Source organism: Hyperolius riggenbachi, chromosome 1, assembly GCF_040937935.1.
Source record: "Hyperolius riggenbachi isolate aHypRig1 chromosome 1, aHypRig1.pri, whole genome shotgun sequence".
Lineage (NCBI taxonomy): Eukaryota > Metazoa > Chordata > Amphibia > Anura > Hyperoliidae > Hyperolius > Hyperolius riggenbachi.
The window spans coordinates 102,251,258-102,276,244 of NC_090646.1; the positions used below are offsets into that span (position 1 = coordinate 102,251,258).

General features: G+C 42.0%; 1 protein-coding gene across 1 annotated transcript in view; it reads left to right on the forward strand.

Annotated features, from left to right (window-relative positions):
- BST1 (bone marrow stromal cell antigen 1) overlaps nucleotides 1–21,858 on the forward strand; it is a 60,178-nt gene extending 38,320 nt beyond the window's left edge. Inside the window, exons 6-9 of the mRNA XM_068267634.1 lie at nucleotides 3,910–3,986; nucleotides 13,381–13,473; nucleotides 16,491–16,577; nucleotides 21,025–21,858. Of these exons, the coding sequence (XP_068123735.1) occupies nucleotides 3,910–3,986; nucleotides 13,381–13,473; nucleotides 16,491–16,577; nucleotides 21,025–21,175 (408 nt within the window). The 3' untranslated portion in view covers nucleotides 21,176–21,858. The remainder of the gene's footprint in view (nucleotides 1–3,909; nucleotides 3,987–13,380; nucleotides 13,474–16,490; nucleotides 16,578–21,024) is intronic.
- Nucleotides 21,859–24,987: the final 3,129 nt, after the last annotated feature.

Below are 24,987 nucleotides of genomic sequence, written 5' to 3' on the forward strand. Positions count from 1 at the left end.
AGACTGAGAATAGCCTGAGATGGATCAGAGAGCTTATCTGTATTGCAGCCAAATCACACAGAGGCTACTTGCCTACAATATCAATCCTGTCCCTGCCAATCTCTCAAACAAGTCCCGAAAGCAGCTCCTTTGGAGCCTAGGGACTGTTTGCAAGCAGGCCCTCCTGGAGTCTAGGGACTTTCTTCAAGCAGCCCTTCTGGAGCCTAGGGATTGTTGAATACTTTTCAACCTAGACAATACCTTATGTAGCTGTGCACATGCAGTCATTTTAACAATGGTGAGAGACCAGACAGATTTGTTCCCACGGACCCTGCAGGCAAGCCTCTGCTCTGCATCATGCTGTGTATATTTACCAGCTTGCCCACCCTCTAATTGCTTTGTAATTAGGCATTATTTGCCTCAGCCAGCCTAGTGGTTCACATTGCCTTATACAAAAACATGAATGCACCAGGCATTGTACCAGCCCTAAATCATTAAATTAGAGGCAGCCTGGGGGGAAATCTTCCCCCTTCCCCCCTGGCCAGTCCTCCCCTGGCTGAGATATAAGTTCCCTCCAAACTCATAGCTTCTAACAAAGAGAACTTTCATTTATTAATAATTCAAAATAGGTTGGGCACAGCAAGACAAAAATTACATTTCCTGATACCTAGAAATCAGTTCTATCATTCACATGAATTGCAATTTTCTAGCTATCAGGAATCAGTAGAGAAACCACTTTATCCGGCCTGCGTAGAGCGAATGCGTTAGACTAGGCATGTATAGCCTCGTTTAATACAGGGTCGCAGGCCGCTTATGAATATAGCCTCGGATTTGCGATGCGCCAATCTGGGGCGGAGTCACACAGATTATTAATAATTGGTACATTTCTTTCTCTGAGTCTGTGGGCGGCAACCTGCTGATTAGGAGGTAACTCCGCCTGAAACACACCTACTTTCCAGGTAGTGACAGCCCAAAACTCAGGTCAGTCAAAAGTGGTTGCGAGGGACCCCTCCCTCAGTTCTCCAAATTTCATCGACCAGGAAAGTCCAAGCATGTGCTCAAGGAGAACCGGTGCATGCTGTGTTCAAAGGACTCTTAACCTGAATGCCTACTTTTAAACTGGACTATTTTTCTTCATTCTTCAAATGGACTGCTCAGCTAACTAAGTAAGAATTTTCTGATTTTATTCCTTTTTATTTTTAAGCTCTGTGTATATATGTAAATTGGTGTATATAACTGTATGTAATGCATTTTTGTTATTAAACATTTTAAAAATCGTTTATCGGTTATGACCTGTTGCTGAACATACACAATCGTACCTATTCTCCTGAAATCGCTACCCTGTGTTTAATAGAAGTGTGCCTTTATAACCCGTATGCGAGAACCCGGCCCAGATATAACGATCTGACCCAGGTTCCTGCATACTGCTAGGGGCTAATAGAGCGTTCTCCAAGTCCTAGTATAATTACAGTAGCGGGCTGTGTAACTCGCTTGGTGGCAGATCTTTGAATTGTATTTGTGAGGTAAATCCGCTGGCATCCGAACACTCCCTTCGCGAGTCAGTTCATCAAATTGCGAATGCGGGTTACCCTTCGTGATGAACAAATGACCGTGTGAGAGGATTTCTGACGCTGATCGATTTACCCCATCCGCAGACCGGCCCTGCGGTCTGTGACACTCCCCCCTCCCCCATAACAGCCTGGCTACAATAACTGGCTACAATAACTCCCCCCACCCATAACAAGTGTGGGTACAACAACGCCTGCTATGGAGGGGGTCCTATATTGGCGGGGAAGGGGGAGGGGGGGAGTAATTGGGGCCTCCCACAGCTCTGTAGTTTTTATTTATTAGTGATTTGATTCGGATGGGCAGCACAGTGGTGTAGTTGTTTGAATCCCAGCCAGGGCACTATCTGCAAAGAGTGTGTATGTTCTCCCTGTGTCTGCACGGGTTTACTCCAGGCATTCAGGTTTCCTCCCACATCACAAAAACATACCAATGCATTCATTGGCTTTCCCCTAAATTGGCCCTAGATTACGATACATACATTCATAGACATATGACTTTGGTAGGGATTACATTGTGAGCTCCTCTGAGAGACAGTTAACCAGACCTTGTTTTCAACTTATTGACCAGAGCAGTTTTGACAGTTTAGCTATGTCCCTATTTAATCAGAAATAACTTTATTCCTACTTATGACACAGAAATGAAATATATATTGTTTTTTTCAAGACAAACTAGGCTTTCATTGTATGCCATTTTTTTCCCTCAAACAATTTTGTTTTCTATGAATTTTAATGGTAAAACAAAGAAAAAAATAGAAAAAACATGTATTTCTCAGTTTTACCAATTCCAGTTTAAAAATAAAAAGTGCTACTGTCGATAAAAAACACACATTTTGTTTGGCTATTGTTACTGCTTATCACAAAACTTCGATTATGTTCCTGTCACAATTTATGGTGAAGATATTTGATTCTGAAATAGTGCTACAAAGTGTGTTTTTCACTATGAAATGAGAAAATAAAGTACTTTTAATAGTAAAAATCAATCTCATTAGCTCAGGAAACTTATATTCCCATTCACCAATTAGTGCTGCATCAGATAGTGCCAGAAATGTGCACAGGAGCAAGCCCAATCCTGCACAGCACTGCTTCTGCTACAAGACGTATATCTACTGACCTGTGGCTTAGATGAAGTCACAGAGGACGTATATCTACTGACCTGTGGACGAAGTGGTTAAGTGACCAGACCAGTGATCTGCAAACTGGGCTCTCCAGCTGTTAAGGAAGTACAAGTCCCACAATGCATTTGCCTTTATGAATCATGACTGTGGCTGTCAAGATGCTTGGAATGCATTGTGAGACTTGTAGTTCCTGAAAGAGAACCAGAGCTGAACCATTAAAAAGCTTTTATACATACCTGGGGCTTCCTCCAACCCCATAAGCCTGGATCGCTCCCACGCCGCCGTCCTCCACTGCTTGGATCCGCCGGTACCGGGTCCCGTAGTTTCGGCCAGTCGGCTAGTCGGAGTCAGCACGCGGCCAATTGTCCGCATCACAGGGGCTTCCTCCATATCCTTATGCGTGCGGCATGCGTAAGGGTATGCCGGGAGCCCCTGTGCATGCGGAAAATTGGTCACGTCCGCTAGAAGTGACGAGACCCGGTACCGGCGATACAGGAAGCGGAGGATGGCGGCGTGGGAGCGATCCAGGTTTATGGTGCTGGAAGAAGCCCCAGGTATGTATAAAAGCTTTTTCAATTTTTCATTATCGTTCATCTCTGGTTCCCTTTAAAAGCTGTAGAGCCAAGTTTGCAGATCACTGGACTAGACAATATACTCTGTTCAGCTCTGCGGAAGACGTCTGTCATCATAATAATAATAATGATGATTCTGGTTTTTGCTTGCTCTGTATACCATTGTGATAATTACATTTTGCGCATTGTTTTCCAGAACTGTCATGAAATTAAAGTTTGTGAAACTCACTGTGAAAAGTGAACTGCTAAACAGCTCTGCTGCAGGAGATAATGGCCCCATATGCAATTCACTCCTGAGTTTTCTTAAAAACCATAAAATGCTCTTTAAATCACCAGCAAGCAAGAAAAGACTCAAACGAATTTTGATACCTTTTCACCAACTTGTATGTAAGTTTTCAATTGTAAAATACTAAGTTGTTTTAAAGATATGAAAATGATCTCCTAGGACTTGGGAGATAACTCAGGAGAAAAAATTAATTGCATATGGGCCTGTATTTCTAACTACCAGTAATAACGTTGGCTCAGCTGTACTGAAGTGGTCAAAATGCCCTGTTTTGCTGTATATATCGCCACTGTGGTATGCTGTCTTGGTATTAAAATCTAAAAATGTTAAGAATGTTTTTTTGCATTTCCAACTCCTGTATGAAGTTTGTGCATCTTCCATTCTATTTGCAGTATGCTAAACACAGCTCTGGTGAAATACAGATCTTGCTGAATGGTTCCACCCCAGGTGGTGCATTTCCCAGGCCCAGGTAAGATCTACTATCCGTTATGGACAATTCATCCACTGTGGCCCATTAAGGCTGCTTTCCCATCCTCATTGGCCACATGCTCTGTTCTGTCTCCAGAGCCTTGCTGTATGGCCATCACTGTGATGGTTAGCCATAGCTCCAGATCCTTGCTGTATGGCCATCACTGTGATGGTTAGCCATAGCTCCAGATCCTTGCTGTATGGCCATCACTGTAATGGTTAGCCATAGCTCCAGAGCCTTGCTGTATGGCCATCACTATGATGGTTAGCCATAGCTCCAGAGCCTTGCTGTATGGCCATCACTGTGATGGTTAGCCATAGCCCCAGAGCCTTGCTGTATGGCCATCACTGTGATGGTTGGCCATAGCTCCAGAGCCTTGCTGTATGGCCATCACTGTGATGGTTAGCCATAGCTCCAGAGCCTTGCTGTATGGCCATCACTGTAATGGTTAGCCATAGCTCCAGAGCCTTGCTGTATGGCCATCACTATGATGGTTAGCCATAGCTCCAGAGCCTTGCTGTATGGCCATCACTGTGATGGTTAGCCATAGCCCCAGAGCCTTGCTGTATGGCCATCACTGTGATGGTTGGCCATAGCTCCAGAGCCTTGCTGTATGGCCATCACTGTGATGGTTAGCCATAGCTCCAGAGCCTTGCTGTATGGCCATCACTGTAATGGTTAGCCATAGCTCCAGAGCCTTGCTGTATGGCCATCACTGTGATGGTTAGCCATAGCTCCAGAGCCTTGCTGTATGGCCATCACTGTGATGGTTAGCCATAGCTCCAGAGCCTTGCTGTATGGCCATCACTGTGATGGTTAGCCATAGCTCCAGAGCCTTGCTGTATGGCCATCACTGTGATGGTTAGCCATAGCTCCAGAGCCTTGCTGTATGGCCATCACTATGATGGTTAGCCATAGCTCCAGAGCCTTGCTGTATGACCATCACTGTAATGGTTAGCCATAGCTCCAGAGCCTTGCTGTATGGCCATCACTATGATGGTTAGCCATAGCTCCAGAGCCTTGCTGTATGGCCATCACTGTGATGGTTAGCCATAGCTCCAGAGCCTTGCTGTATGGCCATCACTGTAATGGTTAGCCATAGCTCCAGAGCCTTGATGTATGGCCATCACTATGATGGTTAGCCATAGCTCCAGAGCCTTGCTGTACGGCCATCACTGTGATGGTTAGCCATAGCTCCAGAGCCTTGCTGTATGGCCATCACTGTAATGGTTAGCCATAGCTTCCAACTGTCCCTCTTTTGGAGGGACAGTCTCTCTTTGGGAATCCAACCCTTGTTCCTCTTTCTCCCTCATTTGTCCCTCGTTCAGGACTCAAGGACACATCTATGTAAATATGTGTATTTTTCTAAAGAAAAAAATGTGTTTAATTGACACTAAACTTTATTCCCATCCTGTAAATTGATATATTTCCTAATTTCAATTGTTAATATAAAGGAAAATGAACCAGGATAGAAAGGACCAGTGTGGTTTGAATTATTAACCACTTTGCATCTAGACCTTGTTTCCCACTTATGGACCAGAGCAGTTTTGACAGTTTAGCTATGTCTTTATTTAATCAGAAATAACTTTATCCCTACTTATGACACAGAAATGAAATATATATTGTTTTTTTCAAGACAAACTAGGCTTTCATTGTATGCCATTCTTTCCCTCGAACAATTTTGTTTTCTATGAATTTTAATGGGAAAATAAGGGAAAAAATAGAAAAAACACATTTTTCAGTTTTACCAATTTTAGTTTAAAAATAAAAAGTGCTACCGAGATAAAAAAAACACACACATTTTGTTTGGCTATTCTTACCGCTTATCACAAAACTTAGATTGTGTTCCTGCCACAATTTATGGTGAAGATATTTGATTCTGAAATAATGCTACAGAGTGTATTTTTCACTATAAACTGAGGAAATAAAAGTATTTTTAATGCTAAAAATCAATCTCATTAGCTCAGGAAACATATATTCCCGTTCACCAATTAGTGCTGCATCAGATAGTGCCAGAAATGTGCACAGGAGCAAGCCCAATCCTGCACAGCACTGCTTCTGCTACAAGATGTATATCTACTGACTCGTGGCTTAGATGAAGTCACAGAGGACGTAGATATACTGTAGTGGTGGATAAAGTGGTTAAAAAGCATATTTTTCTTATGAAATCATTATAGTATGCATGACTAGCAGAGTGTCGGGGGTGTGGTTAGAGGTGTGACAGGGGTGTGGCTTAAAGGAATACTATCAATGTATGCATTTATTTTTAAATGCTGTATGTTGTAGCACACATTAGGACAAGTACTAGGAGCAATTTGATTCCTCACACAGCTGTTCCTCTCAGGTGTAAAATCCTCCGTCAGTTTTGGCGTCAGTTTTGGATACAAAATGTATCTAAATACTGGCTCCCAGAGGGCTAGATCATGTCTCTGCACAGGGGAGTTGCTATCAACTCCTCAGTTTATAGTTTAATTATCACCTTGCTGAAAGAATCTTATTGATATGGTGGTAAGTGGTTAAAGATTCTAGCAATGTGTGTTTATTATCTTTGCTTCTCTTGACTGATAAAGATACTAATAATGCTAATTGTAAACAGTGGTCTGCCCCTCTCAGCAGCTTGTAAAGTGGATGCAGCCTGGAGTGAATCACCACAAGCAGGCAGCCAGTCTGAGTGTAAACACAGACTAGTGTTATAGCTACTTATATTCCAGCAATATTACAGCTTATTTAGTCGCCTATTTCTCCTCATGTCTCCTGCATGCTGTGAGTGACACAGTGAAATATATTTGTGAGCTGTGTGACAGAGTAACCAAGCAGCTCAGGGTGACCCAAACTACTATGAGCTGTGTGAGAAATGAATGTTTAAGCAGGGATAGAGGGAGAGACCTGGGTGAATAAATAAAGTGCCCCTAGCACTAGTGATAATGTGTACACTAATAAAGAGTATTAAAAAAAAGTCGTTTCAATCGATAGTATTCCTTTAAGTGTCTCTTTCTGATCTCAAAAAGTTGGGAGGTATATGGTTAGCCCAGACGACCTATAAGGGATAAGGTAGATTCAAGTCCCTCAGGCATGTCTTTGTATTATCCTCTGTATGGGTACCATAACAGGAAGGAGCATACTGGTAAGTTTGTATTTTAGCAACTCTTATACTCCTTTGCTGTTTCATAACAAAAATGTTATTTTATAGTTAAAATCACACTTTCTATTCTAGATCATTTTCCATTAACATTTGAAAATAAGAAATATATCAATTTAAAGGATGGGAATAAAGTTTAGAGTCAAACTCATTTTTCAGAAACATACATATATTTACATAGATCTGTACATCAGTCCTGAGAGAGGGACAGATGAGGAGGAAAGAGGGGCAGAGGGACTGGGTTCCCATAGAGGGACTGTCCCTCCAAAAAAGACACAGTTGGGTGCTATAAAATTCTCAGTTTTCGTTTATATAACAGTTTATCAGCTGAAATCCTTTTTCAATACATCAGGTCATACCTAATACATACACTACCTATTTTACTACTTCAACAGTTCAAATGCAGTCATTCATATCAGCATGCTAGATTAAGACAAAACAGGCTCAAAACAGTAGCCTTGTGCCTCCAGATACAAAATTTAAAGAAAACCCGAGATGGTCTTCAAAGTAAAAAAAAAAAAGCATGCTACCTGAACCAAGGAGAGGGGGGTTGCCGGATCAGATAGCATCCATTATTGCTGCTCTTGGCCGCTTCTACATCCAGTTGTTCTTTACTTTCACTTTTGTGACCTTTGGGGTCACACAACGTTGCAGATGCTTGGTATGGAGGGGGCAGGGGAGGGTCAGGGAGCAGGCAATGGAGAGCCAGTTAGAAGGCTCTGATAGGCAGGGAATAGAGCATTACGCAGGAGTTCCAAAGGACTCCCCTTCCCCATTAGTTTGCCGAGAAGCTGCTTGTTGGCATATTTGGGAGGGGGGAGGGGGGTAGAGTTTCTAGCGGAGCGCAGGGGGGACTGAGAACGGCGAGGAGGGCACACAGAGGCATTTCCTTCAGATGGGAATATGCCTCTGTGTCCCTTTTTTATACTTCGAACCACCTCGGGTACACTTTAAAGCGGATTTCTAGCCTATAACACAGATCCTCCTCTCCTGGAAAGTTATAATTACCTGCCGGGTCTTCTAGTTCTCTCTACTCTACTTCTGACTTTCTCGCTACCCAAGATAGAGAAAGATAGTGTTGGGTAGCCATGTTTTCCCTCAGTAATATTAAGTAGCTATGCCCGCCTCCCAAGTTGTAGTATTAGATAGACATCTGTGCCCCTCCATATTGTAGTATTAGGCAGTAATGTGTGCTTTCAGTAGTATATGGCAGCCATAACGTCTCTCCATATGGATGTAGTAAGTAGCCATGTCTGCCTCAAGTTAGTGGTAATGAGTAGTCATATGTGACTCTACACAGCAGTATTGGATCGCCATGTCTGCCATGCAAACAGTAGTATTAGGTAGCCATACCCCCCCCCCCCCCCCCCACACACACACACAGATTGCAGTATTAGGTACTCATCTGTACCCTCCATAATAAAGTAGAGATAATGAGGAGAACGCCAGTGCACACCACCAAGGCTGCATCCAAAATGACCACCAGCTCAGTGTGCAGCACCTAAATAGATTTTCTGCACACTTTGCACTCAACTCAGATGCAAATCATATGCAAATCTGCTACTACTTATTATGCAAACAGGAAACTCAGGAGGAGGGGCTGGGAGCAGCTAACCTGACAGTTACATAGTTACAAAGTTAAGAAAAGGTGGGGGGGAGGAAAAGGTTGCGCGTCCCTAATCACATGCTGCAATTGAATGGTTAATCGCACAGGCATACACCGCCTCTGCTAGACTGAAAAATGCATGCCATGCATCCAAGACAAGTGCTAACATTTATTAAACTAGGAGGAACTTTAGCTTCCAATATGGTTTGCATGCAAAGTATATTATACTAGACACTTGCGCCACGGCGAGGCAAAACTCCGGGCAAGTGACTTACCCTAAATTTAAAACCTTGGAAGCAGCTAAGAAAAAAAAAGGGTAACTTACATTTGGTTGAACAGCGAGGAGAACGCCAGCGCATACCACCAAGGCTGCATCCGAAATGACCACCAGCTCAGTGTGCAGCACCTAAATAGATTTTCTGCACACTTTGCACTCAACTCAGATGCAAATCATATGCAAATCTGCTACTACTTATTATGCAAACAGGAAACTCAGGAGAGGGGCTGAAAGCAGCTAACCTGACAGTCACATAGTTACAAAGTTAAGAAAAGGTGGGGGGGGGAAGGCTGCGTGTCCCTAAACACATGCTGCAATTGAATGGTTAATCGCACAGGCATACACCGCCTCTGCTAGACTGAAAAATGCATGCCCTGCATCCAAGACAAGTGCTAACATTTATTAAACTAGGAGGAACTTTAGCTTCCAATATGGTTTGCATGTAAAGTATATTATACTAGACACTTGCGCCATGGTGAGGCAAACCTCCGGGCAAGTGACCTAACCTAAATGTAAAACCTTGGGAGCAGCTAAGCAAAAAAAATGTGTAACTTACATTTGGTTGAACAGCGAGGAGAACGCCAGTGCACACCACCAAGGCTGCATCCTAAATGACCACCAGCTCAGTGTGCAGCACCTAAATAGATTTTCTGCACACTTTGCACTCAACTCAGATGCAAATCATATGCAAATCTGCTACTACTTATTATGCAAACAGGAAACTCAGGAGGAGGGGCTGGGAGCAGCTAACCTGACAGTCACATAGTTACAAAGTTAAGAAAAGGTGGGGGGGAAAGGATGTGCGTCCCTAATCACATGCTGCAATTGAATGGTTAATCGCACAGGCATACACCGCCTCTGCTAGACTGAAAAATGCATGCCATGCATCCAAGACAAGTGCTAACATTTATTAAACTAGGAGGAACTTTAGCTTCCAATATGGTTTGCATGCAAAGTATATTATACTAGACACTTGCGCCATGGCGAGGCAAACCTTCGGGCAAGTGACTTACCCTAAATTTAAAACCTTGGGAGCAGCTAAGCAAAAAAAATGTGTAACTTACATTTGGTTGAACAGCGAGGAGAACGCCAGTGCACACCACCAAGGCTGCATCCGAAATTTTCCAGACACTTTGCACTCAACTCAGATCAGCGCTTTCTGAGCGCTTATAAAAAAATCGCTCCCATTCACTTGCGTTAAAATCATGAAAATCGTATAAAAATCATCACGATCGCGTACATTTTTACACGTCTGCGATTTTTGTGACCGCAGCCATTTTTCTGCAAGTGAACGGGAGCGATTTTTTAAAGAGCTTAGAAAGCGCTGATCAATTGAAAACGCTCAGAAAAGCGCTTATAATGTGTCTGAGCCCTTAACACTCTCTTTGTTGAAGTGGAGATTGTAATGAGAGTTGGGCAGCCTCTGCCACATGATCCAGTTCCACCCCCTTCATTAGAGCAAAACAAGATATAAAATGTATGTAAATATCATATCTCTGCAGCAATACAACAGGCAGTATAGATGCAAATAAGTATGGATTCCTCATGTTTTCTGGTCCTTATAGATATAAAACATGGTGTATTTATCAGCTTTTATAACAGAGGGGGGAATAGTATTTTATGCCACCAGGAATTTGGCAGAGTGGCAGCAGGGTGAGCTGGCAGGGTGAGCTGGCATTTGGCTCACCCTAATATGTACACCAGGGCTGCCCCCCAGTAAACAGCCATTTCATGTTGAAAGGGCTGGCATGCCATGTCATACAGAATGATTACTTTCTATGCCAAACTCAAACTTAAAGTGAACCAGAGACGAAGCACCCTCATGTATTGCACCATATATATCAGTGCGAACATTAGAGAAAACATCCTGATTTTAACCCCTATTAAAATCCCAGACTGAGCATTTAGTCTGGCTTTGTTCAGCAATCATTACAGCCGAGTCTGTCTTCTTTTATGTCTTTTCAAGCCCAAGCCTGCCCCCTTCTGGTTCTGCTTTCCTGTTCTGTATATTCACAGCATCACAGAGAGCTGTGATGAAAAAGGAGGAGCTAATGTAAGGCTATATTGAAAAACATTTTTTTTAATCCATATTTTATAGTCCTAAGAGGTTTTTAGAAAAGGTGATTTCATTTTGCACAAAACCCACTAAATAATATGCTTTTCTGATGAACTGTGTTTTGCGTGGAATTTTAGTAAAAAAAAAAACACAAAAAACTGCACACCGGAGCAGCAAAAATACCAGGTATAGTATTTATTTTGGAAAATCTATTGTGGGAATAAGTTTATTTTGTGCCAAAGTGTTCATCTCTGGTTTCCTTTAAGGGGAACTCTAGGAAGTCTTCTAGTACTTCTTTCAGGCAAACAGTGAATCCGCTAATGGCGAATCCGTGCCCCTCCTGTTTCTCCTCCCATCCAATGCAGAGTAGCTGCAGCAGAGTATGACAAATTAGTCACTTTCCTGCTCTGCTGATGCTGTTTTCCCTCCTCCATCCAGCAGCGTCCCTGGGTCTCCTGCTTCTTCTTACTGAGTCAAATGATGTCACATTCTGACAGGTCATGTGAAGAGACGTGGCTACACGAGGAGCAATGGAACTGCTGGGATGCTGGATGAGGAAGGAAGACCGCACCACTGGATGAGAAAAAGAGGATCACGTTGCTGGACAAGTGAGTTACCTTCCCTCTCCAGTGTTCTCCTCTAGCCACTCTGCATTAAAGTGAGATTATAATCCCCAAAATAAAATTTTAGTGACCACATAAAAGTTACATAAAAGAACATTTTAAAACATTCCCAAGTATTCCTTGTCTGTAAAATCATTTATTTTCACTGCAGAGACAATTCAGCAAAAAAGGAGACGGGCAGGGGAAAGACACAGGCACAGGGAAAGTCTTGCCTTTGCCAATGACAAGAGATACACAAGCTTCTACTGCCCTCTGCAGAGAAAATTCATGATTTTATACACAGTAAATGCCTGGGAATGCTTAAAAATATTATTTTATTTAACTAAAAATAGTTACTGTAATTTTAGCATGGTGGCTAGATGAGCATTTTTAAAGGATGCATGAGCCAAACCTAAAAAAGTAAGGCTTTACTCACCTGGGGCTTCTTCCACCCCACAGAAGTCTTTGGGTCCAGCGATTAAGTCCTGCTGTGCTTCAGGCTGCCATTGTCACCTCCATAAGATCCAGACCTGCAGTTGGGTGGTGGACTGATGTGCATGCGATCCAGCTTCCATTGTTGCACTTGCGTAGTTCAAGTCTTTGTGAACTGCGCAAGTGCAGAGTACTCCTGGCCACAGAAGCGCGATCACAAGAGATGCACAGCACAGACCTGCATGGGCATAAGACCACGACCCAGCCACAGGGCAGGACCTTACAGAGAAGACAGTGGCAGCCGGAAGCACAGCGGAACTTCGGCGCTGGACACAGAGACTTCTAGGGGCTGGAAGAGGCCCCAGGTGAGTGAAGCTTCTCTTTTTTATATTTGCCTCATGTATCCTTTAGAGAGGCCTACCACGGGTCTCCTGTCTCAATAAACTATTGCAAAGTGAGTTTTTCAGATCTTTTTAGTTAATTTCAACCTTCTGAATGAAATTTGAATATTGCTGTATCCACATATGCTAAAAAGAGAACTACAAAAGTATACTTACTTTTTCACACAAATACTGTATATACTCGCATATAAGCCTAATTGTTCAGCACAAAAAATGTGTTGAAAAGTTACCCCCTCGGCTTATATGTGATTCAGTGGAGCAGAACGGATGGTGGAGCAGAGATTTTGTTACTGGCAGAGGAGCTTAAGGTTTGTGCACTAGTGATCCTGCTCTTGCCATCTGGCTCCCTGCCGTGTCCATGCCCTCCATCCCCTGCAACATGGTGTGCAGAATGCATTGCTCAAGACTACCTGTGTACCCTGGCTTGTGAAGCGGAGAGTGCAAGCAACGTGTCAGCCATGCAATGATCGGGAATTCTTCCTGTGTGACAACTGCTGTGTCTTATATCTATGACGCCATCTAGTGGCGTCTTGAGACACAGCTGTATCATGCTTTGGGGCACATCTGGCAATGTGGAGGGGAGATAATTTGTACTGGGTGCACATCTGGCTTCTGTGGAGGGGGTTTTACTGGGTAGGGGGCTTATACGCGAGGCAATCACTTTTTCCTGTTTTCTTAGGGAAAAGATTTGTACCTCAGCTTATATATGGGTCGGCTTATAGGCGAGTATATATGGTATACATTATTTGCTTTACACAATAAAGATGCCCATGTACGCTACACCTCATTGGCAAAATTAATGAATAAAATTTGTAAATTATTTTAAATGTGGAGCATGGCATGATCATTTTACATAAATAAATACTCTTTTTTTTCTTTAGCTTTTTAGCAGACTATGAAATTCCTAATTTTCAAAAAGATAAAGTAACCCAAATTAACATCTGGGTGATGGATGAAATTGGAGGAGCTAATGTGTAAGTAAGACAATGGAGATCACACTGATGCCTGCAATAAAGAAAATGCCTACCTACTAAACTAAGAACATAACAAAACAAATTCTGGATGCAATCCTCTGGATTATTGTAAATGATAACTTTTGAGAAAATCTTTGTGAAGCTGTGCTTTCCTACAGCTGCGCACCTATCCACACAGGCTTACAAACCTCTCTTGCATGCTATTTACTGTTTGAAGTGCTGACTCTGAGGTCTTACAGCTGATCACGCCTGCCCCTTATGATCTACTGTATTAAGTCCCAGCTACTCACATATACTGTAGTACATGTAGTTTATATTGTAATGCTTGGACTCCAGGAAATGTAGTCAGGCATCTAGTGTTCTTCCTAGTTTGCGTGTCACATGGTCACACAGGAATGGCCCACCCAACAGCTGAAATCCACAGAGGAGAGGAAGCAAGCTGTACTGCAGTTCCAAGCATATCTGCTCCATGAAACACATATTCTACCCAGCACTGTGTTTCTATATTCTGTTTATATGCACCTCTTATGCTGATTATTGTTGGATTTTGCACTGATGTGTTTATTCGGGTTTTAAGAGATAATTTATTCATAAAGAAAAATGTAGGAGAACAATAGACATAGGAAGATAGTGACATACTGTAATCCTGGGGCGGAGATTAGCAGGGAACGCGTGCGCACATGCGCGATCGTTCCCTGCTGAGATGCAGAGCTCCGTGATCAGCCTGCCAGCCATGATCGGAGCTGGCAGGCTGTTAAAAAAAAAAGACTAATGTTTTTTTTTCTTTTGTACAGTGCTGTGATCTAGTGCAGTGCTGTACTGGGAACAGTTTTGTCACTTAGCTGTCCCCTCGAGTGGCTCACAATCTGATCCCTCTCATAAGATGATGCCAATGATAGGTGATCACAGTGATTGGATCTCGGGGGGAGGGAGGAAAGGGGGGAGGGAGAAAAAAAGCCATTTTTATAAAAAAAAATAAAAAATAATAATAATAAAATTAATAAAAAAAGAAATTGCAGCAGCAATCAGATCCCACCAAAAGAAACCTCTGTTGATAGGCAGAAAAGGAGGCAAGTTTCATTTGGGTGGTAAGTTACATGGTAAAGCAGCAGAGTGCTAAATGGCAAAAAAAAAAATCGACCACGGGCACCTGATAAAAATAGCCAGAGGGGCCTGTGAAAAATAGTGTTGACAGAGTTCTGCTACATACTAGTAGTATTTTGTAGGAACAATGGGCATAAGTGTACTGAGGGTGATAGAAGAATATTGGTAAAATTACAGATGTTGTACTACAGAATATAGTACAATATTGGTAAAATACCTGATATTTTATCAACGTTTTTCCGTGCCCATTTTTCATTGTGGCTTTTTTTTGCATGCACCCCCTTTTCCACACTTCCCTACGCCCTCATGTCTGTCGCAAACGCAAACATGCTCTAATCATGTAGTAAAGTGTGCAGTGTCTACACATCAGGTTTGCGATCACAATCGTGTTTTTAAAGGACTGAAGTTAAAAGAATATGGAGGCTGCCATATTTACTTTTCAACAATACCAGTTGCCTGGCAGCCCTGCTGATCTATTTGGCTTCAGTAGTGCCTGAATTACAGCAGAAACAAGCATGCAGCTAATCTTGTCATATCTGACAAAAATGTCAGAAATAGAGATGCTCGATCCGCACTACTGATCGGAAATCCAAATTCGAAAATGAAAATTGGAATTCCAATTTACCGCAAATTGGTAATTTTAGCTCAAGCAGAGTCCTTGGAAGCATTGGAGAATGCAGAATTTTTCTGCAAAATTTTAATCTCAGACCAATCACAAGACTGATTTTCAATTTTTTCTATTTCCGTTTTTTTTCTTCATTTTTTGCATTCTCCGATGCAAAAAATGACTAATAAAATACTCCTCGAAAATCGTAAAAATGGAAAATCGTAGAAAAATAAAATAAAATTGGAAAACAGAAAAATCGGAAATCAGGGTTTGCGAGGAATTGGAAATCAGCATTTCAGACCATCCCTAGTCATGAAACATCTGATCTGCATTCTTGTTCAGGGTCAATGGCTAAAACTATTAGAGGCAGAGAACCAGCAGGACAGCCAGGTAACTGGTATTGCTTAAAAGGAAATAAATATGGCAGCCTCCATATCCCTCTGCTTCAGTTGTCCTTTAAGTGGAAAGTCTGAAAAGTCTGAAACTGCACAGAAAGGCTTCTTTGTGACTTTTCCTCTGATCCGGCACTTTCCTGCTTAGGCCTGGAACCCACTACAAAGTGCTATCGGTAATCGCTAGTGTTTTTAATGAGCATTTTGTAAGCGATTTCATGAGCGTTTTCTGGTGACTTTGGTAGCAATTTTAAAAAGTGTAAGCATTTTGCCAGCGATTGTGTAGCGATTTGCGATTAGTGTTTTTAATTCTGATTTGTCCTTTCAATTAAATTTTTTACAGTGTGCAGTAATTTTAAAATGCTAGCAAAATCACTCTGTATAGCGATTCATGAGCGATTACGCCAGCGTTTATATACTTCACATTGCAGATACACTAATGCAAAACGCTAACGCTCAAAAATGCTTGTCCTGCGTTTGCGATTTTGCTTATCGCAATCACTCCAATGGAATTTGGCCCATTCATTAACATTAGCTGAGCATTTAGGGAAATCGCTAGCGTTTTGAATCGATCCCTAAACGCTCAAAAAAAAAATCGCTCTAGTGGGTTCCAGCCGTTACATCAGCTGCTGCCCCTCAGATGCACTTTTTTTCTAGCAATTACCATTAATAAAGATTTAAGTAATTCACCCAGCTTTGTCCTTTCTGACAATTTAATCTTCATTCAAATCAGCAAATCTGTGCAGTTCTAGAGTTGCTGATCCACCATTTGTTTCTAATCCAGCTTGAGCTTTTTCTTAATGTGGACTGTCTCAGTAGAGTCCCTTCAGATGTATTCATCAATAACGCATATATCAAAAGTAATGTGTCTCATTAGTATTTACTCTACAAGATCTGCTTGTTGTGTGTTTCAGAGACTCGTGTGGAAAGCACAGTGTAGCTATACTGGAATCCCTCCTGAAATCTAAGGGCTTCCCTTACCAGTGCACTGACAATTACAGGCAAGTGACATGATGCTCAATGGCAACACTGTAAATTATAAAGTGTGTGTATTAAACTGGTATAAAACGTTAAAAAAAAAGGAAAATCTATAAAACCACTATATTTTGTTAAACACTTAAAGTGCACCTGAGAAGAAACTTGTCTCAGGTGTTATACTAACTTGGGGCTGCTCGGTCCCTTGTAGGCGACCGCTCCTGTGACAGGGTGTGTGCGGCTGGGAAACGCATGCACCACGAAGCGCAGCTGGGACAGAGGATCAGGCTGTCCAGCGGGGGACAGCAGCGGTCCAGGGAGACGGTGAGGGACCCAGCGGCCTCAAAGGGGCTAGAGGAAATCCCAGGTGAGTATAAAGCTCTGACGACTTTTGTCTCAGGTTCACTTTAAAGTGGATCCGAGATAAACTTTTACTCATTGCATAATTGTGTTCCTTTCATATAGTTTATAGGGCATTCCTCAAGCCAAATACTTATTTTGTTTTGTTTTAATACTCTAATTCCCTATAAACTAAACAAGCCTCGCCCACAGCTTTTTCAGAGAGCCTTGGCACTGTAGCAAGGGCTTATGGGAGCTTAGTCTGGGCAGGAGGAGGGGGAGGTTACTAGTCAGAGATTTCAGAGGCAGAGGGGAGGAGAGAGGAGGAGAGCAGAGTGAATTTGTCACAGGCAGAGAGCTGGAGATGCTATCAGCTTTGCCTGTGTGTAATGTTTACAAACAACATGGCTGCTGTCATTGTATCACAGGAAGAAATAATTCTGTTGAAGCTGTTTGCAGCTAGATTTGCTGTGTAAACTATCTAAACTTTAGATAAGATATATAGACAAGTTACTTGTTCTAGTTAGTTTTTCATCTCAGATCCGCTTTAAGGCAAAAATAAAATGTTTTATTTATTCAGCAGTTAGTGCAAATAAGACATTTAATAAACGTCCATTCTGCCGAAATGCTTGTGCATTCACATGCATGGGCACCGCAAGGGCATGTCCCTGCTGGTGCATGCCTGTTTTATCTTTTTCAATGGAGGGGTCACTTTTTTTTTTTTAATTGCTCAAATGTAAAAACATTTTACACTGGTTCATAGCTCCCAACTGTCCCTCTTTTGGAGGAAAAGTCTAACTGTGGGGACCCAGTCCCTCTCTGCCTCATTTGTCTCTCTTTCAGGACTGATGTACAGATCAATGTAAATATATGTATTTTATCTACTGAAAAATTTGTTTAAAGGTGAAAATAAACGGATGAGAACAACAATTGTATCTATCCTCAGTCTCCTAAAAATGTTTTTTTTTTAGATATCCCACAGTTTTATGTATGTCAGAGCTCAGATTTATAAATTGACCCTTTTTATCTCTTTCCTGCTCTCAGAAGCCATTTCCTGACAGGAAAGTGTTTTATGGCTGTAATTAAATTGGTATAGTTCTTATTTTCGAATGTTAATATGAAGGATAAAGCCATAAAAGAAAGGACCAGTGTCGTTTGAATTACAAAACAACGTATTTTCATATATCTTATCACATCTTATGCAATCTTCATGGTATGCGTGACTAGGGGTGTGTTGGGGGCATGATTAGGGGTGTGGCAGAGGCGGGGCTTAAGTGTCCCTCTTTCTTATCTCAAAAAGTTGGGAGGTATGTTGGTTATTTTTTTGCCTTTGCCAAAGAGGCTGTTATCTTGATTGTGCTGCTGCTAAAATATAATTACAGCCACTAAATGAGGAAGGAGCTTCAACCACTTTGATAAATTATTTCCAGGAGACAGCAGGATAGTACCTGCTTTGTAGTTTGAAAACATCCCCAGTATGTTTCTTCCTCCATCCAGTGACAGTGATTATATCTTATCAGCAGCACAAATGATAACAGTCTCCTGGGCAAAGGCGAAAATAACCAGTGTAGTATGTATAGTTAAAGGACACCCGAGGTGGAAATAAACTTATGAGATACACAGTTGTATCTATCTTCCCTTTCCTGAAAATGACTTTTTTAGATATCCCACAATTTTATTTTATATTTAAATCTAGTTTTTAAGTTTTTTACTGTTTAATTGTCTCTGCTCAATGACACCTTATTGAAGTATTCCAGAGCTAAAATCTAAGAATTACTGACCCATTTTTATCTCTTCTCTGCTCTCAGAAGCCATTTACTGACAGAAAAGTGTTTTATGGCTGTAATTACTTATCAGTGAGGGTTATGTTATAGTCTGACCCAGTCCGACCCACACCTGATCAGAACAGAAACTGTCACTTGCATACCTGATGTTTAGCTCTTTCAGGCAGAGAAGGAAAAAAGGAACACAGCATAGTTATTAGTGTGCTTGGCACTGTACATGCACATGTCTATCTCATCATGTCACATCAGTTGTCCTTTTAGAATTTTATTTTTTTACACTTGAACCATTCCAAAATGGGACTGTAAGGAGGGGTCCTATAGATAATACTTTTTAACATAGTACACTTGTTTTCTAGGTTTTTAATATTTTATAGTTTAATACCACTTTAAGTACAGTTCAAGGTAATATTTTAGTAGACGTCACCCCTCGTTGAGTAGCAGTAGTTCAAATATGCAACAAAACTGGAATATTGTCATGAAAATACACATTTGAAAGTACAAATTTGCATATTTGCCTACTTTGTGACCCACGGGCTGCAAACTGTCCCATTGTGGCAGTCTTAGTCAGTAGCAAAGCATCCCTGAGGGCTGGTTCACACTGGGCGATTTTTCAGCGCTTTGCTGATCGCCGGCGATCAGCAAAGCGCTACTCCTAATGTATCCCTATGGATACATTCACACAGCAGCGTTTGCGATTTCAATCAATCACCAACGTGCTACATGCAGCGTTTTGGGGACGGTTGTGCTGCGATTCTCGTGAACCGTGCTGACTCGCAAGATTTTGCCCTCAAATTGCAATCGCGGAGCCAAACGCGATCACAGGCAAGCGGCGCTCCAAGTGCTGAGTGTGAACTGCCCCTGAGGGTTTGGCAAGAATGCCAGCTCTACCTTAGCAGAAAAAGAGGGACAGGCATGAAACTACTTTATACTTTAAAGCCTACATTTTATCAGGGTAAATGATCCTTTATCCTCCCACTACATTAGAACTAAAGGTGTGAAAACCTCTCAATTTTTTAGTACATATCTTCAGTCTTGTGACTGTCACTGCTAAGTCTTCTTACCACCACAGAACAACAATAAAGAGGCATTCCTATCACACCCTTTCCTGGGTTCTGATCAGTAGGGGTGGTGTGTGGCAGCCTGGCCATACCTCTCTCTCAGAAGGAAGTGTGTACAAGGTGGGCCATGAATTGTAGACCTCCAGAGGACAGCAGATGTCACATGACCTGTTCACTGAAAAATTAAGGTTTTTCTGCACATTTTAAAACATCAACACCTGTAGCACTAGTCTAGTTTAGTCTGAGCCTATATATGGCAACTGGCAAGGCTGGGGTACTGACTACAAGGCAACCACAATATACAGTTAAAAAACTACACTTGCTTGGCTGTTAAATTGGAAACACAGTGGTTTTGTAATGAGCTTCTTGGTTTGTTTTGAAGATGCATGCTTGTTGTTGAGTCATTGACTAGAACCAAAACTTAAAGTCCAGATGTGTGTTTGAAATCTATGAATTACTAAACCACAAGGCAAGAAATGCAGCCTTGGGACGCAAATCTTCAAAAAATAAAAAAAAAGTAACAAAACACCTTCCATATTTTGGCTTAAAAGGTTCCCTAAAAATTATAGGACACCAAGGTCATTTTAAATAATTTATTAAAGGCTACCTGAGATCAATGGAAATACAAAATTAATACATACCTGGGGCTTCCTCTAGCCCCCTTCAGGCTGATCCATCTCTTACCGCCCTCCTCTGCCGCCTGCATTGTCCACTATGGGTCCCGAAAATCCAGCTAGTTGGGGTCAGTAGGCATAGGTGCAGTCTGACGTGCGCACCCCCCGTCGCGCACTAATGGCCAGGAGTGTTCTTCACCTGCATAGTAGTACTGCGCAGACGCAGAACGATCCCAGCGGCAGGAGTGCCGATGCGCACTACCCCTCGGCTTCCGAATTTACCGGGACCCATAGCGCAGGATCCAGGCGGTGGAAGAGGATGACCAGAGACCGATCAGCCTGAAGGAAGCCCCAGGTATGTACATATTTCTTCTTTCCATTGATCTCAGGATGAGACCTATTTTCAGCTTTTTCATGTCAAATGTCTTCCTTTTATATCGTAATAAAATAAATAGATGTAAATTATACACGTGATAATGTGGCAAGGACAAGGCATATATGGCAGTAGCCATTGAATTTAGGAATCTGGTCCAGAAGGAATGTACTGTTCTGTATATCTTGACTTTAGGAATCTGGTCCAGAAGGAATGTACTGTTCTGTATATCTTGACTTGCAAAAATAGACATTTTATTGTTCATGTAATATACACTGCTTTATTTCTTACTTTTTTGTCTGCAGAGCAATCAGGATTTTACAGTGTGTGGACTTTCCTGATCACCCGTCCTGTACCGCTAGTGACGACAGTGTGATCATCACATCATCGTGGGTGACAATAACTCTGGCTTGGTGCGCTCTGATGATCAACCAAGGAAATATATTCAGCCATTAATAAATATTCTTCTTATTATATTGAAATGATACCATATTAATAAACATACAGAAATGAGTGCTAGTAATTATTTTTTATAGATACCGTACTGTCAATGGACACAAAAGGAGGACAGTTTTCTAGGAAGCGGAGCAGAAAAACAAAATATTTAATACAGGATAGCAAAAAGTGTTTACCATATATACTCGCATATAAGCCGACCCGTGTAGTCACACAGGAAGAATTCCTGATCATTGCACGGCTGACACATTGCTTGCACGCTCCGCTCCACAAGCTAGGGTACACAGGTAGTCTTGAGCAATGCATTCTGCACATCATGTTGCAGGGGATGGGGGGCACAGACACAGCAGGGAGCCAGCTGGCAAGAGCAGGATCACTAGTGCACAAACCTTAAGCTCCTCTGCCAGTAACAAAATCTGCTCCACCATCCGTTCTGCTCCACTGACTCACATATAAGCCGAGGGGGTAACTTTTCAGCACATTTTTTTGTGCTGAAAAATTAGGCTTATATGCGAGTATATAAAAATCCCTAAAAATAGTACACACACACACCCCTGGTCTCTATCTGGCCACAGGCAAGCCACGCCCCCTCAGAATACTTTTTCACCCACTTTAGGTAATTGCAGAGTGCTGGAAAGTTGTTCTAAACAGAAGATGAAAAAGAGAAGAAGTGAATTGAATGACGGCCAAGATGTATATTTTATTATCAACAATTATATAAAAAGTGACTCTTTTTTGTTATATTGTATAAAGTAAAAACTTCAATAAAGAATCTTTAACAACAAAAATTAAACCGTGTGTGATGTTTAATGTTAGTAATTATTTTGTTTGATAAAAATTTGCATATTTGTCTCAAATTTGGAGTTATATTCTATTCTCCAATTTATAATATGCTCATGAGCCTTAAAGAGGAGCTGTTAGGTATAGGGTCTCAGAGAAAATAAACACATATATCAGTAGCTAAAGATTGTCTGTACTTACATTACATATGCATTTCACTGTCCACGTTTGGATTTCACAGAATTTTTATATACTATATGCAGAGAATGATGCTCCTGACAGCTCATGGCAGGTTCCATGTTTTTCTGTCTTCTATGAAGCCAATTGTGTCGTCATGTCCTGCCTGCTTCCTGATCACAGATAAGCTCGTACTGAATAACACAGTGTGCAGTGAATATTAATTAGCCATGTGGCTAGGAACAATAGCTGACTCCTGCAGTGTACTCTGCCCGGAGATTTATCAGTGCTACGCGCTGGACTGATTACAAGCTGCTGTAACGTCTCATTAGCAGCCGAGGGGAGGGCCCCAGAATGCTTTGCAGTATGGTATGCGGCTTGCGACCTGCTTGGATCTAACAGCTTTGCTGATAAGCACACATCAAAGGTAAGAGAGATTTTTATCTTCAGTAATGCCTTTTTGGCTTCCTTCTAAACTGTTTAACACAGGAGAATAGAGGTTTAAATTAGCTTCTGCAGCCTGACAGTTACTCTTTAAAGCCGTATAAAACCCTGACATAATATTCAATAAAAACATGTTTTCCTACTTTTTATATGCCGTACGGTTATCATATTTGCATTTGTGCATAAGTATTATTATTCATGTAGAAATTATATGTACATAAAAGTACAGTTTTTTTGCTTTGTGAGCTGACTTTGCATTTTATTAATAACTGGTTTTATTCATTATGTATTGAAGGCAGAAATGCTTTGAGTCTCTGTCTGTGTCCAGCAGCTTCTCCACAGTCAAAGAATGTGTCACATTCCTCACTTGCTACATTTAAATAAACACAAGATAACATTATCTCCACTTCGGATGCTTCCACATTTCTCTGCACTGAACTTTCTAGTCCTGTGTGTAACCCTTTGAATGCTGGTCTAGTAAAAAAAAAAAAATACTGGTATATAATATGCTGTAAATAATTTTTTAAAGCAAAGAAGAAATGCTGGGTTTTATTCCGCTTTACGTGTACTAGACAGTGGCAACATTTAGGAACCCTCTTCGCATCCACCCTAGGTAATGGTCATATTGGCTTTCAGGTACATACACATTTATTTTTGATTGCGTGATGAGTTGCCAATTTTACTTTTTCCATGTAAAATAATCGAGCTCACCTACACAATCTGTTCATAGTATTCAAAATTTGTTGGCCCCATATACTTCATGGAGGCGGTAAAACTGGCCAATCAAAATTAAAGGTGTGTAGCAGGCTTTAGACTATTTTGCACCTCCTCAACTCATGCCGATTTTGTAACCTTTTGCTCAAATGCTTTTGGCTACAAAATGTGGGATATACAGAAGATCCTATTAAAATGTATCAGTCCTACCTACCTACAATTAACAGAAGGAGGACATGATACAATTCGATTTAGTTTCAAAGACTTTCATTTCCATCAGCATATGAATAAGATATTCAAATTGGCAGCTAGTATGGAATTTTTCACAATAAGGCTCATCAATGATAAATGATAAATAACAGAACAGAACAAAAGGAAACCTTTCAACAAGTGAACAGTTTCAGTGGTCAGCCTTCAGCACAGTGTCTAGTTCACATAAAGCACATAATGTGCCTGCGTAATGTAAAACTGAACACTCACGATTCTGAACATTTTAATACCCAATTGTTTTGGATTCATTGTTAGTTCATGGCCAGATTTAGGAAAGGCCAAAAAAGGCCATGGCCTAGGGCCCCAGGAAGCAAGGGGCAGGCAGCAGGCAGGCACACTCAGGGTAGGGTCACTCTTCCAGCTTCGGATATACAGCATTGGGCCTTGGGCAGCCATGCTCTAGTTCTGCCCCTCCAATTGAGCCAGGGCTGACATACTTTCAGGAAAGCAGGAACTGTGTCTTTTATCATTGTATTAAAGGGAACCAGAGGCCCCAGAGAAAAGATTGTATACATACCTGGGGCTTCCTCCAGCCCCATACGCACGGATCGCTCCCACGCCGCCGTCCTCTGCTGCCTGGATCCGTCAGTACCGGGTCCCGTCATGGCCGCCAGTCGGCCGGCTGACGCGGCCAATAGTCCGCATCACACAGAGCTCCCTCCATGTACGTACGCGTGCGGCTGCCTACTGCGCAGCCGCATGAGTATGGGTATGGAGGGAGCCCCTGTGATGCGGACAATTGGCCGCGTCCGCCGGAAGTGACGGGACCCGGTACCGCCGATCCAGGAAGCGGAGGATGGCGGCGTGGGAGCGATCCAGGCTTATGGGGCTGGAAGAAGCCCCAGGTATGTATAAAAGCTTCTTGTTTTTTATATTATGTTCCTCTCTGGTTCCCTTTAATCTATTCTTCAATAGTAATATCATTGATTTTTAATAATGGATGGAGGTACTATATTATGCAATAAAGGTTTTAGTTAAAACTGCTAATAGTTAAAGGAGTTACCAGGCAAAAAAAAGAGTTTCACTTACCTGGGGCTTAAACCAGCCCCATGCAGCCATCCTGTGCCCTCGTAGTCACTCACTGCTGCTCTGGTCCCCCTCCGTCAGCTCGTTTAGTTTTTGCCGACCTCGGGGTCGGCGGGACGCATTGCGTACATTTTTACGCATTCCCGCTGGTGCAGGAACATTAACACATACATTTTTACGCGTTAGTGGTTCAATGCGTAAAAATGTACGCAATGCGGCCTGCCGACCCCGAGGTCGGCAAAAACTAAACGAGCTGACGGAGGGGGACCAGAGCAGCAGTGAGTGACTACCAGGGCACAGGATGGCTGCATGGGGCTGGTAGAAGCACCAGGTAAGTGAAACTCATTTTTGTTTTGGCTAATAACTCCTTTAAATAGGTTGGTGTTTGTGGTCTTTAAAGG